General features: G+C 36.7%; 1 protein-coding gene across 2 annotated transcripts in view; it reads right to left on the bottom strand.

Moving 5' to 3' along the window:
• LAMA2 (laminin subunit alpha 2) overlaps positions 1-20,783 on the bottom strand; it is a 377,228-nt gene that overhangs the window by 275,330 nt on the left and 81,115 nt on the right. For both annotated transcript variants that reach the window (XM_037392615.1, XM_037392616.1), the window contains exons 2-3: positions 5,975-6,145; positions 1,674-1,786 (exon numbers count right to left, since the gene is read on the bottom strand). In XM_037392615.1, the coding sequence (XP_037248512.1) occupies positions 1,674-1,786; positions 5,975-6,145 (284 nt within the window). The remainder of the gene's footprint in view (positions 1-1,673; positions 1,787-5,974; positions 6,146-20,783) is intronic.

Below are 20,783 nucleotides of genomic sequence, written 5' to 3'. Positions count from 1 at the left end.
TTAGCAAAGATGCTCGGAACCAAACAGTTCCAGTTTTCAACTCATATTTTTATAACAGAAAGGTACATATTTCAAACATACTTTAATGAATTAGAAACCTAGCCTCCATTATAAATAAAAGCTCTTTTTCTAAGTATTATGGCAAACCTCAACTGTTGGGAGAAAATAACAAAAAATATTGCGTTTTTCCCAACACAACTGATAATAATTTACCTCCTTCTAAAGTTAAATATATTTTACTTTCATTTTATTAGCTATTGCTAATGAGCATATGCTATTTTTATATGGCCACACTGCACAATAAAGTAAAAAAAAATAAAATTGTATCTGCCTCAAAAAGCCAAGCACTACATAAATGAAGAAATTGTAATTATTTTCCTGATTTTCTAATGAAAATGGGATCGATAAAAGCAGTCCATGTACTATTATATTTACCAGTACTAACACACAATCTAATGCAGTTCTACAATTTTCAGTCCTTTACTTGTAGATTTGCCTTTTTGTAGCTCTATCGCACAAAAAGAAGTTAAGCATTTTGTACTTAAAGCAAGAATTTATCAGCACAAACATAGCAATTACAAGCCTCAAGTTGTGCCGGGGAGTTTTAGATTGGATATTAGGAAAAAATTCTTCACTGAAAGGGTTATCAAGCACTGAACAGGCTGCCCAGGGAAGTGGTTGAGTCACCATCCCTGGAGGTGTTTAAAAGACGGGTAGATCTGGCACTTAGGGCCATCGTTTAGTGGGGGACTTGCCAGTGATAGGTTAACAATCGGACTCATGATCTTAAAAGTTTTTTCCAACCTAAATGATTCTATGATTCTGTTCTTTCTGGTCTGATCCAAGTTGCAGACAAATATTGGCCAGCCACAGACCAGAGAAGATTTTAAGGGGTAGGGGGGAATTAATTTGTTACCTACTTAACTGAATACCAAAACAGTCAAGTTTAATAACATTATGAATAAATTTGGTACCAGATAATTGTTCTGTATTTATCTTGGCATAATACAAATAATATTATTTTCCATCTACCCTCAAATCCTCTTGCTTACATAACTGGAATTTATGTAGCACTTTCGTAAGCATCAAATAACTACATTCTGTATTGCTACATTTGTCAAGCAAGGTTTCACTAACAAGAGGCAATTTATCTAAGGACCTCATTAGTCAAACCCATCCCTTTACCCAGGCTGCCCCTCAAAATAAACCATCACATGCACATGTATCCCTAGCACAGCTGAACTATTTTTAGTATATTTAAATACACAAAAATACACAAAAATACTTAAGTACTACATTACTGAAACAAGAAGAACAGTATTCTGAACAGAAACTTTTACTCATATTACTTTTTTCTCAAACAATCTTTTAATTATTTTTAAAGAGCCAAACCAAAAGTTATCAGGAAAAAAATAACTGAAAATGTTATATTTAAAATAATTTTAATACTTGACTTCATAAAAACATATATAAAATAATTATTTTTAACTTGGTACGTTATATTACAATGAATGGGTCAGTCAAAATTAACTTTCTGTTGTTTATAAAGATATCAGAGAACTTGAGTTTATATTCATAATATAAAAGCAACACAGAGTAAAGACAAAAATAATCCAGATGATCTATTGTGCAAGAAAGACAGCCTTTCCAGAAACAAGCAAACAAAAGTCTACCTGTTGGAGGTCCAACGTGATGGTCACATAATGATATTCAATTCCATTCTGGATACTAGGGCTTTGCCACCAAGTGTTCTTGCCATCAATTGCATTTGTTATTGGATGTCGCTCTGTTAGAACAGCAGAAATACATTAATATATTTTAGAATTATTAGGAGATTTAAATCGTTTTAGATCTAAAATCTAGATTTTAAGACAACTACAGAAATAATGAGTCGGCACTTTAAAATAAAAGACCGGCAAATTAATTTTGCTTTTACTCTTGGGGAAGTCATACTTATTTTTACTAGAATACTCATCTAACATTAGTTGTTTCATTTTGGTTAGGATCACAAGAAGGTGATTCAGAACACCTAAATGCATTTGGAGGCTCTCCTGATTCTACAGAAAATGTAACCGTCTAAATCAAGTAAACACTTCCTGCAGTCTTCCAAAGTTTCAGGTACTGTAAAGTCATTAAATGTTGCAACAGAAACAACAAATGAGGAACCTGAGATATGTTGTGCAAGGAAAGCAGAGATTAAAGCGATACTGGTACTTGCATATCTAAGACATTTCTAAGCACACATGGAAATAATTCAGGAAATGATTCAGAAATCATTACAGGATGTATTTCTCAACCGGAAAACTGACTCATGTACAGACATATAAAGAAAGTTTGCTTGGTTATAATACATATCAAAATCCAAGATGCATTACTTTTCATGTCAACATTTACACTGCTGTAGTGTCCTAAATAAAACCCAAATAATAGGGATAAGAATTTATTTACAGACTTGAACTCTTCCTAGATTTCAGGATCTTCTAAATTATTGAAGTTTGCTTGCACAGTATTTTAATGTCATTTAGACTGAGAAAAATTGCACTCAATGTTTCCAGCTTACTTTTTGTAGTCAATTTGTGTTTCTCTCCTGTACAAAATAGAGAATATCATAACCTCAATTTTAAAATGTACAAAGATCCATATTTTGAAGCCCCTAACTGGCTAGAGCAAGTCTGTACATTATGAGGAAAACAGCTCAAAGGAAATTTAAATATAGCAGGTTTCTTCTATGCAAGTTCTATCTGTGAGAACATAACAAAACAGAAATACTACACCTCTCATTAATGATAGCTTTCTAAACTGACAGGTTTTCTTGATATAAAACTGGAATATGCTTCATTACTAGCTAGTCCTAGAATTGCAAATAATTAATTCATGGACTGCTTAATTTACTTCTTATTTTAATTATTACTTAAATCAACCAGCCAGATTGACAGTCTTTGTGTCTTCAGCTTTTTGCTATATCAACCACCTGTGGAGGACAGGAGTCCTAGCTCATTAAGGAAAACCAGAATGTCTGAACATATTTAAAGATACAATTAAAGTGCTTTGTGGGAGTGAGAGAAGGCATAAGCCCTTGGAATTGAAAATGCCAAAAAATTTCATTTAAATATCAGATTATTCAGTGGCATTAGTGGGCACCAACATTTGCAAGTTAGAATACGGGTGCTACAAGTATATTGAAGAGAAAAGCAAAACACACCCATGCTTTACATGTTCTCAGTTCCCACAGCTCTGATCATTTTCACAAACCTTGGCTTTAAATGAGTGCTAGCAAAAATCACCTGTAAATCCAACTCAGAGCTCTTCAGTGATTGTGACAGAAGCTGTCTAATCGGAAATTTTGATGTAAGTCTCTTCAGGTAAAATTGATATAAAGGTAAATCATGAGAAGGAGGGCTGGGAGATGAATCAACAATTAGCTGTAATCACCATTATGAAAGTTTAATCCTAATTAATTTGAAAACACTGATTAATTACTGGCATGTTTTGCCTATTTAAAAAGTAAGGGAAAAATAATATAGTATTTGTAAAACCGACTGGATTGCAAATACAGTTCGAGCAACCTCCCTGGTGGATGGCAAGGGGGAGAACTTACAGAGTGAGTCTATCAAACTGTGCTCTTTAATTTGGGCTCACATGTGATTAACCAGGGAATTCGTGTTCACTTTCTACTACGGTAATTAAGGGGAGGCACTCCAGACTTGCACATTCCAGGGGGATCATTTAAAGTCTGGTTACATTACATGGCTCTCCTATTAATGAGCCATCTCTGTTTAAAAAAGGCACTTCCTTCTGCCAAATGAACATTTTAAAACCTTAAAATGAGATGTGGTTGGCAAAAAAAGACCAGACATTATGAAGCTGGGCAGATTCAAGTTTTTAAGAGAGTAGGAGTGAGGGGAAACACAGATGCAAATCATTCAGATGGCATTTATATACATATATGTATATATATGCACGTCTGTGCATACACATATATATTTGTGTACACTATCTAATATCATAAGCAGGACATGGGAACAAAGCAATCCGGTTCTGGTTTAGGTTTGGGTTTTGAATTAAACAAATGATATAGAGAAAAAAAACCCTTGTAAGATGTGCATATGTCTCTAAATACCCATCTATAAAGAAAGGAAAGAATCTATTGCACAGTGTTTCTGCCAGTTGGAATGGTTCCAAAAACCCCTGAAATCTTCTCTGAATGAGACACACTACTTAGTACAACTTTTTTTTAATGCTTATATTGCTACAAAATCATATGAACTTTCCTCAGAAGGCAGCATTTACTTCAATTAAAAAAGATATTGAAACTTGGAAAACTATCTTGAGGGAAAAAAAATAGGTTGCAACTGTGTTCAGACAAATGAAGGAGTCTGTACTGGGGCAATTATAATTAGCTTTGCAAATACATGATGGGGAGTAAATGAATAGGTAGCCATTTAGCAGGAATGCACGTGGGGATTATAATGGACAACTAGCTATATATTTCTCAGTGGTGTCACACATTAAAAAGGGGAAATATCCAAGCAAAACATGTAAACAGTCATATATTGTATTCATTCTGAAGCAAAGACTGATCTCTATGCACTGCTGGTAAGATCTTGCTCAGGTGAATTCTAATAAAGATTAAATCCTCTAGAGAATCCAAAGAACTGCCATTTGCACAGTTAAGAGTTCTAGAAAATACAACCTTTGAGGAGAAAGACAAAAGATCATTTAGTGCAGAAACTGGATAAAGCAGTATCACCAACCCTCAATTAAGTAAAATACTTGAGTATAGAAAAAGGAAATAATAGATTTCTTGTATTGACTGAAGTTAGGAAAAAGATAACATTAATTTCTGCAAGGAAGATGCAGATTACCTATTAAAGAAAGACTTTGTAATGAGTAAAATAACTCTAGGAAGGGTGGCCCTAGAAGGAAGTTTCTAAAGGAGAAGCTGAAGAAGCTTCTGTCTGGAAAGCTACAGCCATCGATAGCTCATGCTGTCTGGAACAAGCAGGTAGATTAAATGTTGTCTACCCCCACCCCGCCCTGTGGTTTTAAGCACATGCTTAAATGTGCTTTACCATGAGGTATAAATACACCTGAGCTAGGTTTCAGGTGGAAGCAGCCAGAAAAACAGAAAAATTGTCTCCATGCTTCTGTGGCTGTGCTTCTTCCAACATTTTACCTATTCCAGTGAAAGCTGTCTTAAGCGCATCTTTATGCTCTACCATCTGCAGTGCCAACATACTCACAAAAATATAGCAATGTTAATGCTACTCATGTCTTTCACTGCTAGGTCACATGAAATCAAACTTGTATGACTGGACTAAGAATTTTTTTTAATTCTAATCTTCCCAACTATTAGAAATATGCGTCTCTGAAGCAGATGATAACAAATTTATACTTGAAAACTGGTTTTGCTTCTGGGTAGTCTTTAGAAAGCAGTGTTAGCAAAGATCAATTTTAATACGAAAAACTAAGCAATTAAACCAAACATGCTCCATTATCTTATCTTCTTTTTGCTGGCTCAGTGAAATTGAATTAACATCAAATGAAGAAGAAAAATATCCCAGAACAAAAGAAAATAAAACGAGTTGGCCCTAAACTGAAATTTCAGATGTTGCTTACGTGGGTCAAAATGTTCAAATTCCACATGTAGGTATGCAGGTAAAAGTCATCTGGTTTTCATTCATGGTTACTATATAGCAGGAGAATTCAACAGCGGTACATACTTAATTTTTCTAAACATGAATTTAGGTGCTCTACTTTTAAGTATCTGAATTAGAAAGTTCAGTTTGAGGAGTATACATAAGAGATACAGTTTTTGAGATACCGATGGAAGAGACAGGTAACCTAATTTAACAAGAAAGAGACAGACACTTCATAATAATTGGGCTGGTGACCTACAGTATTGTTTGCTGAGTATCTACAACCTTTGGAAAAAAATCTTTTTGAAAGAACAAAGTGAAAATGGCCCACGTACGATGTGGAACCCTGCTCCTTTGATCACAAATACGGCACTGAGGGTTCCTTGCAGGCTGTCCAGGAACATGTTCAACAAGTTTGCAGTACATTTCCCGACCCTTTTCTCCACAGGTAGCATTAGTTGTGATGAGAGCATTAGTAGCCAGGTTCAGCACTGCAGGAAACAACCCTGCAAACAAAAGAAAATAAAATCATAAACAAAAGTAACAGAGGCAAGGTGAATTTAGCAGGACCCATTACAGTGTTAAAGGAGAAGGCTTAATTTTCAACAACTATGGAAGTAACGAAGCACAGAAAAGCACCAACTTCGGTTTTGAATCCAAAATTTAGACGTCAGAATAAAGCCATTATACTGATGGTTTCCTCCTCATTCCCTTCTAAAATTCAAATTGGTAACTTCTGGTTAGATCTTCAACAACAGCAGAACACCAAGGGAGAAAGTAAAGTATGGAAACATACAAAGCATCATAATTTATTTTTTTTTCATAATCAAACCTTGTCCTCCTACTCAATTGGACATTGAAACATTGTACACAAATCACCTATGAAAACTCTTTATTATTTTTCTTTTCTCCTCACATCTCCACGGGAAAGCTTTCACTTCACAGACTGCATCACTTGTATTACACTATATTACTGTTCTGCTTAGGACCTCATAGTAACCTTTGTCATCAGAGCAGCTGAGTAATTCATGGAGAAACATGAATAGCATCTGCCATGTGTTGTTTCCCTTTCCTCAAGAAGAGTATAATATACACATATACAACATTATCTCTTTTATGGTAGCACTGTTATTTTTTTCAGGTGCACATGCTTAGTGATGTATTATAATTCTTATTCAGCACAGCACTTAAGCACATGTCTGAGTGCTCTGCTGAACTAAGTTCTATATAACTGTAAACTGTAAAGATTATAAACCATACAAAGATCAATCATTTAAGTGGGTTACTCTCCTTCCCACTAAATACTGATCAAAACCTTTGAGCCGTGATAAAATTGATCCATAGAGACAAACCGATATGATGTGCTGAATGTATACATTAGCCCCTCACATTAAATCAATCAGGTTTGCATCTTCAAAACCGTAATTTGCCATGGCTGCAGGTTAAACCAAAACAACGACAAAAAAATCTGAGGTATGGATTGGGATCATATTGCAGTTTATTTGATGACAATTTCCACTGGCTCCAAACCCACTCTTCTGCAATTCATTCAGCTTCTAACCCTATTTTACTATTTTAACCTTAAAATAAGGCTTTAATGAAAACTCAATTTGCAATTATTGTACACTTGATGAAGCTCCCTTTATAATGACATTTCTTTTCCTCCTCCACAGACAGATGGACAACACTATTCAACTGACTCCTTTCAGTCCTGTAACTCCAGTCCCCTGCTTGTCTCTAATTAACCTGTACGCCATTTAATTACCAAGCTTAGCTGGTCATGGTACAGCTGTCCTCTGCCATTGCGAGTCAGTGACTCTCATGCTCATTTTAAAACCATGTTAAACATACTCTTTGAGCAAAGAAACCAATTAGTTACTAACCTGTCCAATTTGTATAGTCAATCAATAGTTGAGATTTTATTGATCGTGTAGCTTGCTGCTTCTATATAGATTACAGCTCATTTTCATCGCATTTTAAAATCTATACAGTTGTTCTTGTATTTTTATTCAATGCATTCAGTGGTATTTGCTGCCTTCCACAATGGAGGCACAGGGTAAAAATCTGTGTAAGCTTTAGCAGAGCAGATTAATTACTAGCTGTGGAACTTCCTATGTTGACTTACAGCCTTATTATTCTCTTTTTAGGTTGTACAAAGTTAATAGCATAAAATCCAGTAATCATTTAGTCTTAACACAGAGTCTGGCATTTGGTTTGGAGGCATTTTATTCCCTCAGAAGTGAACCTCATAAAAAGGACAGAATGATCCTACACACAAGGAACTGCTGTACATGGCATCAGGAGAATAAACAAATCCTTCAAGAAAAAATGGAACAGCTGAAAAAGAGCAGCCAAAAATCCTCCACATTCACACAGCTATAAAAATACTGTATGTTATACACCCATACACAAATCATACCATTGTTCTAAGCTTTAACTCTACTTAACCAAATGAAGAGTACATAAGTAAGTCATCAATTAGAACATAATTTCACTCATAGTTAACCTCTTTTATGTACACAGCAGCTTAGGGCAAAACTACCAAAACAGTCTTGCCCATAATCAGTACAAACACGGGCACCGGAACAAGTATTGGGTGTTTCACTGAAGAGACCATGTCCAGGTCCCAGCACCTCACAGAGAAGTTCATCACATCGCATTCCCTGCAGGCTTGCAGGAGTGGATCTGACAGGCAGAGAGCAAAAGGTGCCTGAAGTGTTCCTACACTGCACCCAGCACTTCACTTGCATACTGATACATTTCCCAGCCCTGGAATTTTAACAAGTTAAAGATTACAATTAACAACTACATATTTGAATTTTTTTTCAATAATTATTTGCGAGGAGCAGGGAGTTGGGCTTGATGATCCTTATGGGTCCCTTTCAGCTCGAGATATTCTATGATACTGCTTTGTATAGCCCCAAATAAAGATTTGCTTTTAAAGAACATCTGATGTGCAAGCCAGATGGAATAGAGGAAGCAATACTATTCATGTTGCTTGCTTTCTAGTAATTTATATATATAATACTTTCACAACATAGGCACAAGATTCTAGCAATACAGAAGATGAAACCATTGTCTTGAACCCTTTAGTTAGTCCCTTTGCATATGAAATAAAAATATTAATGTTGATGATGCCAGTGTACACTGTTCACCCTTTCTAAGATTCACATCTGTCCAACTGTAAATCCCCAGGAGAAAGGCAAGACAGCTCAAGACACCACAATTCATATTATTTTTTTTTTAGAGAATTTAGCCTTATTTTTCATGGTCATAATCATATAGAAGAAATATTTTAAAATTGGTGTGCTAGTATTGTGCATCTTAAAATTCAATTTCTCACTAAATTACAGTTTATCTAGTTATCAATCGCACCTTGAATTCTGTGGGCATCCTCCTATCAAATACTTCCAAAAACTTGATCTGCTAAAATTACAGAGTTATTTTTATTGCCAAATACCTTTAGTAATCATTTGCTCCAGTGCAAAGACTGGGTAGTATGCCTCTGAGTCAGAAACCCATTATGTTTATTTTGTGTAGGTCAAGTGCAAGCAGAGAAATTCTACTCCCTTCAACTGCCAGCTACATCAATCTTTTCCTTCCTTTGTGCCACTGGTAAAAAACAGATTAGCATTCATTTCAACCAATAAAAAATACCAAAATTGCATGGAGGAAACAGGCAGAAAAGATTGTCTTGTAATTAGGCAGTGATTTTAGCAGCTTGGGTTCAATTTCTGGTTTTCAACAGACTTCTGTTGCATGAAAAGAAAAACAGTCTCAGATTCTCACCTATGAATAGGCATGGTCATCTTTTTGCTCTCCACTTTGGTTTTTAAGCATGGAACACATTCCATGGAGCTTTTAGAGCATGGAAACCCAATAGTTTGTTTAGTGTTGACAGGTGATTAGACTATGAAAGGAAAATAACACAGAAACGGAAAAAACTCTTTAAAATGGTGTACCATGCAAGGGTAATCAAGCAAGCTGCTTCACTTGCTACAGAATTAGTGGTAAGTTTGACACATATTGTCAACAGAAAGAGTTTTAGGAAAAAAATGGTAGAAATGAAAAGCAGCAAATCCGCAGGAACAGCTGGGTTTTGCCTACAAACTCAGATGCATTCATTGTACACTGCCAGTGCTCTAGTTAAGTAGGGTGTGGTACCAAAGTGCTAACTACATTACCAGTTTTTTAAACAGTTATCAAAGCAGATCTGAGTATCTATCTTAAAGACAAAAATAGTGGATGCTTGGGATTAGTGTTGGGTTTTTTTTCAGAGTCCTCACCAGTCATCCCTATCAATACTGAAATTCTTTGTAGATGTTGGCAGGCATGTAGGTGTAATTGATTCACCGAGTTCAACATATTTAGATAAACAGATTTTTGACAAGATTCTGCAGAGGCCATTAAAGGAACTAAGCTATAGTGACATGTGAGGGAATGACCTCTCATGAGATAACAATAACAAAAAAGGGAAATGGGGAGTAACACTGGAAAACCACAGCAATCTTTGCTGAATCCTCTTTTGTTCAACAGTTACATAAGTAACTTGGGAAAAAAGGGTAAAAACTAAGGTAACAGTTTATTAATGACAGAAATGATGCAGGATAATCAAAATAAGGGCAGATCACAAAGAGTGGTAGAAAAATTTCTCAGTATGGTGTGTCTAGACAATAACACAGCAGATGAAATAGAGGAATGGAAATTAATGTACAGGAGGAAAATATAATAGCCTCTGCACTAGCTATTATAAGCCCTGAAAATTTTGTTACGGAAATTTCAATGAAAATATTAGCTCAATGAATAGAAACAAAATGTCATTACATAGTTGCATAAATCCATCCATAATGACAACTTAAATACTGTATGATATTCCTTTTCTATAATTCTGTGATCTCTCATCTCCAAAAGAACATGGTAGAACTAAAAAAAGATGAAGTGTGACAAGATCACAGCTGTGGATCAACATCTGAATGTGTACATTAATAGGCTGAGAGTCTTCTACTGGGAAAAGAACTGACTTGGACATGTATAAAATGACACCTGTATATAAAATCAGAAGTGGGTTTACTAAGTGAACATTTGGAAATGAACATAGTAAATTTAGTTACCTTTCTACCACGATCTGGAGGTATTGAATCAACTTATCGGACAGAATTTTTCTACACTGATTGGGATTTTTTGTGTGTTGATAAATGGATCTGCTTTTCAGTATGATAGAAATTAAATTCTAGAATACATGAATAAATTATACAATAAAATGTTTTTATTCCAAAGGCAGGAATGCATTAAAACCAAATTAGATTAGTACGTAGAAGAAGGGTTTATCTGGGTCTGTTAAACATGAAGGGCTTGGTGTACAGTTGTCAGTTCAGAAAATCCCTGAATCACTGCTTGTTGCAGGGTTTTATCCAGGGAGGTATCACTATATTTCTCCTTTTTTTCACATTTTTCCTCAATATTACTTCTCATATATACCTGTAGTTGTTTCTTACTAAGGCTGGTAGTACATTAAACCCAAGATCAAGGTCCACCCATACTGGAGTAGAAACTGTAACTTTGATTTTGTGTGGCATTGCTAATGAAACCATAATATTTTTTCCAGTATTAATTTCTTCCAACAGCCATTGTCCTATACACTACTTCTCATCATTACCTTGCATCTATAGAGGTCTCATTAATGGCTTCTTATTCTATGGAACATTCTCTGAGATTGGCAATGTTCTTGCAGTTTGCCGCAAAGCAGTTATTACCCAAATCATTTTCTTATGTTTTCCTAATCTCATTGCATAAAGGAAAATAACAGCCCAGTTTTCTTTCGTGTACTTTTCATGTTTTCTCACCAGCCTCCAGTTCATATAAGCTCATTGACTACCGGTGGAATAAAACCCACCAGTGTGATGCCTGGCACCCTGCCCTCTTTTTCCATGCCCAGTTACCTACCTCTCTGCCAAACTGACAGATTTTCCACATGCTTTATTGCAATAGTTCAGATCAGCAGAAGAACAAGAGCTGCACAAGTAGCAGGTACAAGACATTTTCATAAAGCCTGTCAGCTGTTGAATTCAATCTCATTCTCACTCTCACTCTCCCTCCAAATAGCACTGATTGACCTTCAGAGCACATTCTATTTCCCTAGCTGAGAGGATGGAGGGATTCCTGTGGGAAATCAAAGCTATTAACTACATCTCCAGCTCCTGAATGGTGATTACAGGTTCATTATGAAGTGGGGATAGTCACTGGAGTAACCTACTTGTAAGATATGTCAAGGAGCAGCTACAGCAAAGGAGGGCCACTGAAAATAGATATGAATGTAAACAAAATAATTATCTTGTACATTAGTTTTTCTATCACTTACCAGTTCTGACATGTTTTTCTTTCCTACTCTTCACATAACCCATGGAGAATTGCAAATACCGTTTCAATCACATCAGAATCCTACATCTGCAGAGCAACTGGTGGGATACATCTCACTAGAAGGATACTCCAGCACTACAACAGAACCAGGAAGCACAAGTGAAGAACCAAGACCAAGATTATAACCTTTGTCAGGCTTCTGCTACTGCACGGAGGAAGCGGCAGCCACCTTGAGTGAGAAATAAAGAACCACCAATTCGTGGTAGGAGATGGAAGATGGCAATGGAGATCTTTGCATGGAGATGAACTGTCTGAGTGGGAGAGACTGGGGAAGATAGAATACAATCGTAAAAAGAAAGACCACTGCAAAGATACTGATAGAAGGCTCTGTTACCTTTCTTCTTGACAGATAATGGTTGGCACACGAAATTTTGCATGCAGTATTATTTGATGTCTACATTCTGATTACACAGTGATAAAATCAGCACCCCATTTTACTGAGGTTAAAGTTAATATAAATAATCTCAGTCCCTGTACGTGTAAACAGAATGTTAACTAAAAAAAAAAAAAATCATTATTGTTTTTTAATAATATTTTTAAAATACTTCCAAGACAGAAGACAAACTTTGGTTTACCAAATCTGGGATATCTTTGTGTCTTACTAAAGCATCAGAACTAAGAAAATGTTTTTCTCCTTCAAAGAAACCTCTGTCAAGGCCTGCATATTCCTCTTCTCTCTTCTAAACAGACCAGTATTTGGCACTGTGTATTTCCTTCAATCTTCTCAAAATATCCCTAGTCTCTTCAAAGAAGCAAATAAAACAGCCTGCCTAAATATGTCTAACTTTTCAAGCCAATCTTCCTAGTCTATAGAATACTTTGAAATGTTCATGCAGTGAAGCAGAGCTGTTCGCCACTGAATTTGTAACTAAAAAGACAAAAGAGAATATGTCAATTTCAGATGTTCTAAGAAGTGTCACTGGAAAAAGAGAGACTTGTCTGCTGCAGTGCAGAGCTTGTGCTAAGCTGTGGGAACACAGTGGGGAGAAAAAACTGGGACAAAACAAAACAAAATGTTGCAGCACAGAATGGCTTCCAGCTGTGCACCACAGGAAAGAGCTTAATGCACTCTATCCACAATGTAGATGAAGAGTTTTATACCACTAGAAAATAAGCCCAATTTGAAGAAATAGCTGTCCAGACACAACAGAGCTTACGGACTGAAAAAAATTTACACTAAGTCCATTTGTCCAGGGGAAAGCAAAATTGGATAACAAATGTTTCTGTTCCCATTTATGTCAGTTGCCCTAAACCACTGTGTATTATAGTACGGTTTGGTAGTCACCCTTTTTTCCTTCCAAAGGAAGTAAAAATGTAGTTTTCGATGTTTGGTTACAGAGGTGGCTTGCTTTTACTTTCAGGTAGTTTTCTCCATACTGAGTAATCCTACATACAGCCTCCTGCATATTTAACCTCAACACAAAAGGCATAGTATAAAGCCCTAACCTGAAGAAGCTTGACAGCCAAGCTAACTGTACTCCTTACAAAGTAACGAACACATTTGGAAAAGGCTATATTGATTATTTAGTATTACCTCACCTCTCCACACGTTACATTCAAAATTAGTGTTCAAAATTTGTACGGACTTTGCTGATTTCAATAGCAAAACACAATCAGTTTCACAGATTGTGAGACTGAGTGAAAAAATTGCTATTGGCATACCCCAGTATTATATGATAAAAAATATATATAAGCATGCTCATAGCTTTGTAATGAATTTCCTTTTTCCTAGAGCTGTCACAGAATGTTGTTTTGCAAAGCAGAACAGGAAAAATATAGGTGAAGATTAAATCCTATCTCCTTGACATCCATGGCAGAACTCCCACTGAATCAAAAATCCAAAGCACAAAGATTTAATGGACATCTCATTTTCAAAGGTATTTACATGCCCCGTCTGAGTCAGGCACCCACTGATTTTCAATTATACGTCTGTATTCTGGGACAAATTTTAAAGCGCAAAATACTAGTTGTACAAATACCTTACCTGTAGAAAGAGTGTGCTATGCATGAAAAAGCAAGCAGCACTCTTTACAGTTATTGCCTTGTATTTATGAGCTGCATGACCTTCATTAAAACCTTGCAATGCAGTAGTATGGTTGTGGTCAGTCAAGCAGGTCTAACAAGAAAAAAATATAGGACCTCTGAGAGACAGCACTGTGCAAACAGGAATTCTCCCAAATCATGTATCTTATGTTTTTAGATAGCACACATCAATTTACAACTTTCTCAAATTGCATGATATAGCTAAAAATGTCCAGTTTTGTTTGGTTCCCACATCTTAGTACCATCATCTCCATACTCAGAAGGCATTGTAAGTTTGGTTCCCCCCACTCATGCACTTCCCTCAGTTGCAAAAAAAGAGTGGGAAAGACACCTGTATGATTTCTCTATCACAGTTTGGTCGCATTGAAGGGGAGAAATTAAAAAGGATTATGTCACTGAATAAAAATGGAAAAAAAATTAAATCAGAATTTCTCAAAGACAGAATAGAGCCTGGGAAAACTGCAGCCTCTAGATGCAATTTACTGCTGACTTTGGTCTTGACAAAGCTATTGTTTTACACAAAGAAACCCCTGCTATACATTGTCTTGAACACTAAAGAATATGAAGTATATGACTATTTTTGCAATAATTTTTAAATGAATGTCCATTGAAAACACACTGCAGAGCCAGAATTAGTTATGGTGCCCTTGAGTATCCAACGCTGTCAACTTAAACAAAAAGACTGAGATGTTTGCTGTGTTCTCTACAAGAGGCAACAAAAGACATGTTATAAGGGCTAATAGAAGTCATCCATCTATTCAGCATCATCTACACTGACAAAAAAATCCAAACTGAGTTTGACATTATGAAACCAAAGAGCAAATGGAAAAAATGATCTTACCATATGTAAGAGTTTCCATGTACTTACTTTTACTCTCAGGATTCAGATTAAAATAAAGTATGTGTCTCTCAACTGATGAGCTTCAATAAACATTAAGTTCAATTCTCATTCTCTGAACTGATTTATGCTTTCCTATTCTGCTGTAATGCTTTACAAACACATACTGATAAGGATTCTAAAAGTTTTAACTTATTCTGGTAAAATGTGAGACCATAGATTCACAATTTCTATGCAGAGTTCTTTAATTATCTGAAGTTAATTAAAGTATCATTGAGATTGGAAGGGACCTCTTATCTAGCCCAAATTCCTGCTCAAGTAGGGTCACTAGAGCAGGCTGTCCAGGACCATGCAGCTCAATTTTCAGTAGCTCCAAGGATGCAGAATCCACAGCCTCACTGAGCAGCACATTCCACTGTTTGACCACCCTCACGGTAAAAAAAGTGTTTTCTTATGTTTAAAAGGATTTTGCTGTAGAGCGATTTGTCCCTGTTACCTCTTGTCCTTTCACTGGATACCACTGGGAAAAGTTTGGCTGTCTTCTCTATCACCCCTTGACATGCACACTAATAAAATCTCTCTGAGACTTCTCAAAGCTAAGCAACCCCAGACTTCTCAGCCTCTACTTGTAGGATAGATGCTCCAAGTCCTTAATCATCTTCCCAGACATTTCCTGGACTTACTCCAACATGTCAATGTCTGTCTTGTACTGAGGAGCCCAGAACCGGACACAGCTCTCATCACTGCTGAGCAGACAGGGAATGATCACCTCCCTCAGCCTGCTGGTGACACTCTAACTAATGCAGCCGGTTTGCCTTTTTTGCCACATTGCTGGCTCATGCTCAGCTTGCTCAACACCAGGACACCCAGAGCCTTCTCTGCAAAGCTGCTTTCCAGACATGTGGCCCCAGTCTGTACTAGTGCATGGGACTGTTCCTCCCCAGGACTTTGCACTTCCCTTTGCTGAACTTCATGAGGTTCTTGTTAGTCCACTTCTCCAGCCTGACAATGTCCATCTGGATGGCAGCATGACCCTCTGGCCTATCATCCACTCTGTAAAATTTTGTATTGCCTGCAAACTTGCTGAGAGTGCACTCTGCCCCATCATCAAGGTCATTAATGATCGTGTTATACAGTATTGACCCCTGGGGTAGATCACTAGTGACCTGCCTCCAGATGGACTTTGTGCCACTGACCACACTGTCTGAGCCTATCCATTCGGTTTTCAGTCTGCCTTGCAGTTCATTGAAAAATGAGGATGTTATGGAGACATCACAAACCTTAATAAAGCTAAGATAAATAACATCTACTCTTCTCCCCTCATCCACCAAGCCAGCCACCTCATCACAGAAGGCTATCAGACTGGCTAAGCACAACTTCCCCGCCAGAAATCCATGGTGGTCTTAAAACCAACATTTTAGCTACATGCACCGTTTACATTTACCATTTTATACTTATGTGTTACTTAAACCCAAGCTACATAACACCCTATTAAAAAGAGAGCTAAGTTGCTCTCCTTGGATAATATAAGGACTTACAACTTTGATCTGTTCAATTTCAATGCATGTAAAGCACAATTAGCAAGATCAAGATCGCCACTGATTACAGTATTGAAGCAGAATGCAAAACATTTTTTACAACTCAGACTCATAACCAGTCCTATTCTATGGAAAGTTATCTATTTAATTTCCATGCAGTCAGTGTTCTGAGGTGTGTATTAGCTGTATAACTGAGAAATATTGCCAAAATATGATTAATAAACTTAAAAATTAAATTCTATATTTGTGTAGTAATATAGATTGGTGTTTCTATACATTTAGTCAACAAACTCTTCAGTTACATATAAGATCATGAAAGAATATTTTGAGTATTTTGTGTCAATTTTACAGTATACTATTTTTCTGGTACATTGAAATAGTTGTCTGTTACATACATTTGTTCACCAGACTTTGCTACAAAAGTGCTACTAAATACCTGTATTTATAAGTGCTGTTAATAGTGTATTTCTATAAATTATATATAAAAGATACACAGATATACAAATACAATAGGCAGCACATCTGTACTTGTAGTCACAGTAGTATCAAATTCTTTCTGCTTCATGAAAAGAATGTGTATGATTTCAGTATCTTTTAATATATATCTTGTGAGAAAAAAATATTTAAACAATATTTATTTTCCCCATGAGAAAAACAGCCCAATAATTTCCCTCCCTTACATATATTTTGTCCCCTCACTTGAACGGTGACTGAATGGGAAGATCAAATGAGGTCTGAGCAGATGGCTGTCAGCAAACCAGTGACAATGTACCATGGTTTAGAATTAGAGACAAAATGTGCAACCTGGTATACAGTTTCTGCTTGTAACTGCCAAAGACATCTGGCTTAGAATATAAGCCAGCTTGAACATCCCTACACATATTTACTTTATCATTCATGAAAATTAAATTATATCGGCATCCCTTAATACCTCTCTGGTAAAGCTGTGCCTATCTGTATTAGTCGAAACCCTCCTTTTCTTCTTTATAAAAGTGGACTCAGAGCTGTCACAGATGTCACATCTTTACATTCCATTAAAATCAGTCAGAACTGCATACAGATGAATCCCTGCATGTTGCTTTAAAAATGTATGGGATGATACATCAAGGAAAGGAATTCTTCAGGTCTTCCAATAGGATTTTAATGAGCTTCAGTGGTACTCTTGTCACTAGTTTGACATTTATTTGCATGATTAAAGGTTTTAGCAATGGACTCTCAGCTGGAGAACAAACAATTTGTTTTTCAGAAATCAAAAGTAAATATACACCTCTTGGGTTTTTCTTTAGTTGGCCTCACTGTTTGGAAAGTTAGGAAAATGCCAAAAAAAGTTTTCAGGTCCCCCACATTTGTGTATAGCAACAGCTTTTTATGCAGCTTTTTTCTGAGTAACAAATTGCTTTCAGTCATCCTAGGTGAGAGACCGCTCAGTTCACAGAAACCTTAACTTCTGTACTTTTTAATTCTGCATGAACTGTCCACTGAAGCACACAGTTCCACATTATACAATGAGGCTTTTAGCAATAGTATTTACAAGACATAGCTGATCAACTCCCATACAAAAAATATATTTGAAATATAAGGACTCTGTAGACTTAGCAAGTTGCTAACATTTACAGGCAAACCTGTAAATACCATAACTGACTGTAATATTTAAAACTAATTCTAAAACTTTAGTGGAATCATTTACTGGCCTGGGGAAGAGCAAGGGAAGGCGATGCACAAAACTTAGAGCTAGATGGGTTGGTAGACGTAGAGGAATTACAGAGGGCTGTATGAAAAATTTATTTGTAAAAAGGTTGTAATGATTGTTAAAAAAATAAGGTATGAAATGTTAAAAAGAAAAAGAAAAAAGGGGGAAGTGTAGAGGAATGAAGCTGTGTTAATTATCATTGATAATATACAGCTGTGGGCTGGCTTTGGGGCGGTGGGTTGACCAATGTAGATAAGGTGCAGCTGTGGCTGGTTCTGTGAAGAGCTTGGGCAGCCAAGGAAGAGAGGAGGAGAAGGCAGCAGAGGGACTGGCATGAAGCGTATGTTGGTATGAGATGGTAAAAGACCTTGTTGCAGCTGGCTAGCTTGGAGAGTGCTGTGACAAGTAGAGTGACAGGTTTAACTGCCTTTAACTGTATAAATCCACACCCAATGTTGCTGGCTGATAAAGGCACATAATAATGCTTTCCAGGTAACAGTGATACGCTTGACTACCCATGGAGCCTAGTTACTAAAGAGACACAGAATTTAAGAGAATGATTTCTTGATTAGTGAAAATTTGGAAGAAGGGAAGAATTTTGAATAGGTACTGAGGCCTAAAATAGGCAGGAAACAATTTTGCAGATAGGCAGCAATGAAATGCAGCACTCCTTTTATACAGAACTTGGGGGGGGGGGGGGGGAGAGTTGGTACATGAGATAGGGCAGGCTGAGCTTCTTTTTAAGGATAAAGAGAACAGGGCAATAGACACATTGCCAAGTCTTTGCCAAGACAGAAAAGGTAAAAACAGGCAATTCCTGCAAGGAAGAAAAGAGAGAGAGAGACCCTTTTATAAGGGAAAAGGATAAAAGAACACTCAGCAGATGTATCACATTTAGAGATTCGGTGAACCCTAAATTCAGAGGAAAGGGTGATGAAGAGAACGCCAGTCATGGTGGCTCATCTGCTTTTGAAACCCACAACACCTGACACTGGAAAGCAGGAAGCTGAGAACACAGGACAAACCAAGCATGTGTGGGGGTGACACTGGGAGATGCACTGCACCCCTTGCATCAGGGCACAGAGCTAGAACGGCAGTAGGTGAAGCGGTAGCAGCAGAGCACAGAGGGATTTCAGGGGCTGAAAACAAAACAGGAATAAGCACAGGAGCAATAAGAGGCAAAAAGTTGGGGAACAAAGAAAACCTCTAAGAAACAAGTCAAAGACTGCTCCCAAAGTGAGGAAAGATGAGGGGAAAGTTTTACACAATAGATTTGTGTGGGAACACATAATAAACTCTGGTTGCTAAGAACACAAAGACTGTAATCTTCTCCTCATACCCCAGCAAGAAAAAAAAGTCTCCTTCTGTGAAGGACGACGGAATCCATCACTCCAATGTCAAAAAAAAAAATAATTGCAAGGTAGATCTAGTATAATTTCTACATGGACAGTGGGATAGTCTGAGAATTTTCTTCAGGGTAATTTTCTGTGGAAAAGGCTTCCAACTGTGCAATGGCCATTGCAGAATCAGAAATGAACAAGAAGCCTGAAGCTACATCCTTCTCTCCATTTGGAAGTTTTCATTTTAAAATCTTGTTTATATGTTCTACTGGAGACAGCCATCCTTCTCTAGTTATTTCCCTAACTAGCTACCTCAAAACTACCTTTTTGAAAGTAAGGTATGGAGTTATATCTACAAACACATCTCAGCTTTTCTTATGCAGGAATACAGTGTATCCTCTGCTTAAATTCCCACGCCTAATTCTCAGTCTGAAAGAACTTCTTTGACACGGCGATCGTAACTCCACAGGCTGAAATTCCTAAGAGTTAGCAAACAGTGCCAAGTCTCTTCCTTCTTCTAAGATAAACTAGTAATACAAATATTGTCTTTGAACCTTCATGCAATCTAACACTAAATATAACTGTTAATTAGTCTGATTTCTTTGAGATGTTACACAAACGAGTTCAAGGAAGATTCTGCAAAAAATATACAAATTAATTTGGTCTGAAATACTCATGTCTGGAAATCTTTTCAAAACGGGACCTTTTCCACAATGATATGACTATTAGAAAGTGTTGTTAAAGGGGAAAATTAATACTGCAAGTATATATTTATTTTAATCTGCACTTAAATAAGTTTCCCATGCTTGTATTAAACAGGGAACCTGTTATAATCTAGTAGTATATATATAGTAGAAAGTAGTCATTTTAATGTATTCTATGCCTTTGTAAACTTCAAACTTCGATCCTTAAATCTGCCTAGTGTCTTTTTCTTAGAACTATGATCACTTCTAGGGCTGCAGACAATTCCATTCAACATTAACTAGCATAGAATATAACTATTTTTCTACTACAAATATATCAACAGTTTGGCATCTTTACAGTGCATTCAACTGCTCTTAGACTAGGACAAAGCCACTTGGAATTTACTACAGTTCTCAAGCAGCTATCAGCACACCAGTAGGAACCATGGGGACTCTGTATCACAGCAGGGAGCAGCACCGTATTTTCCACCCTATAAATCTTACAGCCCTGCCTAAAAGTGCCCTTGTTTTTGAGGTTTTATCCATTTGTTGAAAAAAATTAAAGCTCATATGCTGGACTATTGAATTTATAAGA

This window comes from Falco rusticolus, chromosome 6 (genome assembly GCF_015220075.1).
Source record: "Falco rusticolus isolate bFalRus1 chromosome 6, bFalRus1.pri, whole genome shotgun sequence".
In the NCBI taxonomy this organism is placed as follows: Eukaryota; Metazoa; Chordata; class Aves; order Falconiformes; family Falconidae; genus Falco; species Falco rusticolus.
Note: the sequence above shows the minus strand (reverse complement) of the source record. Positions and strands in the feature narration are given on the sequence as shown.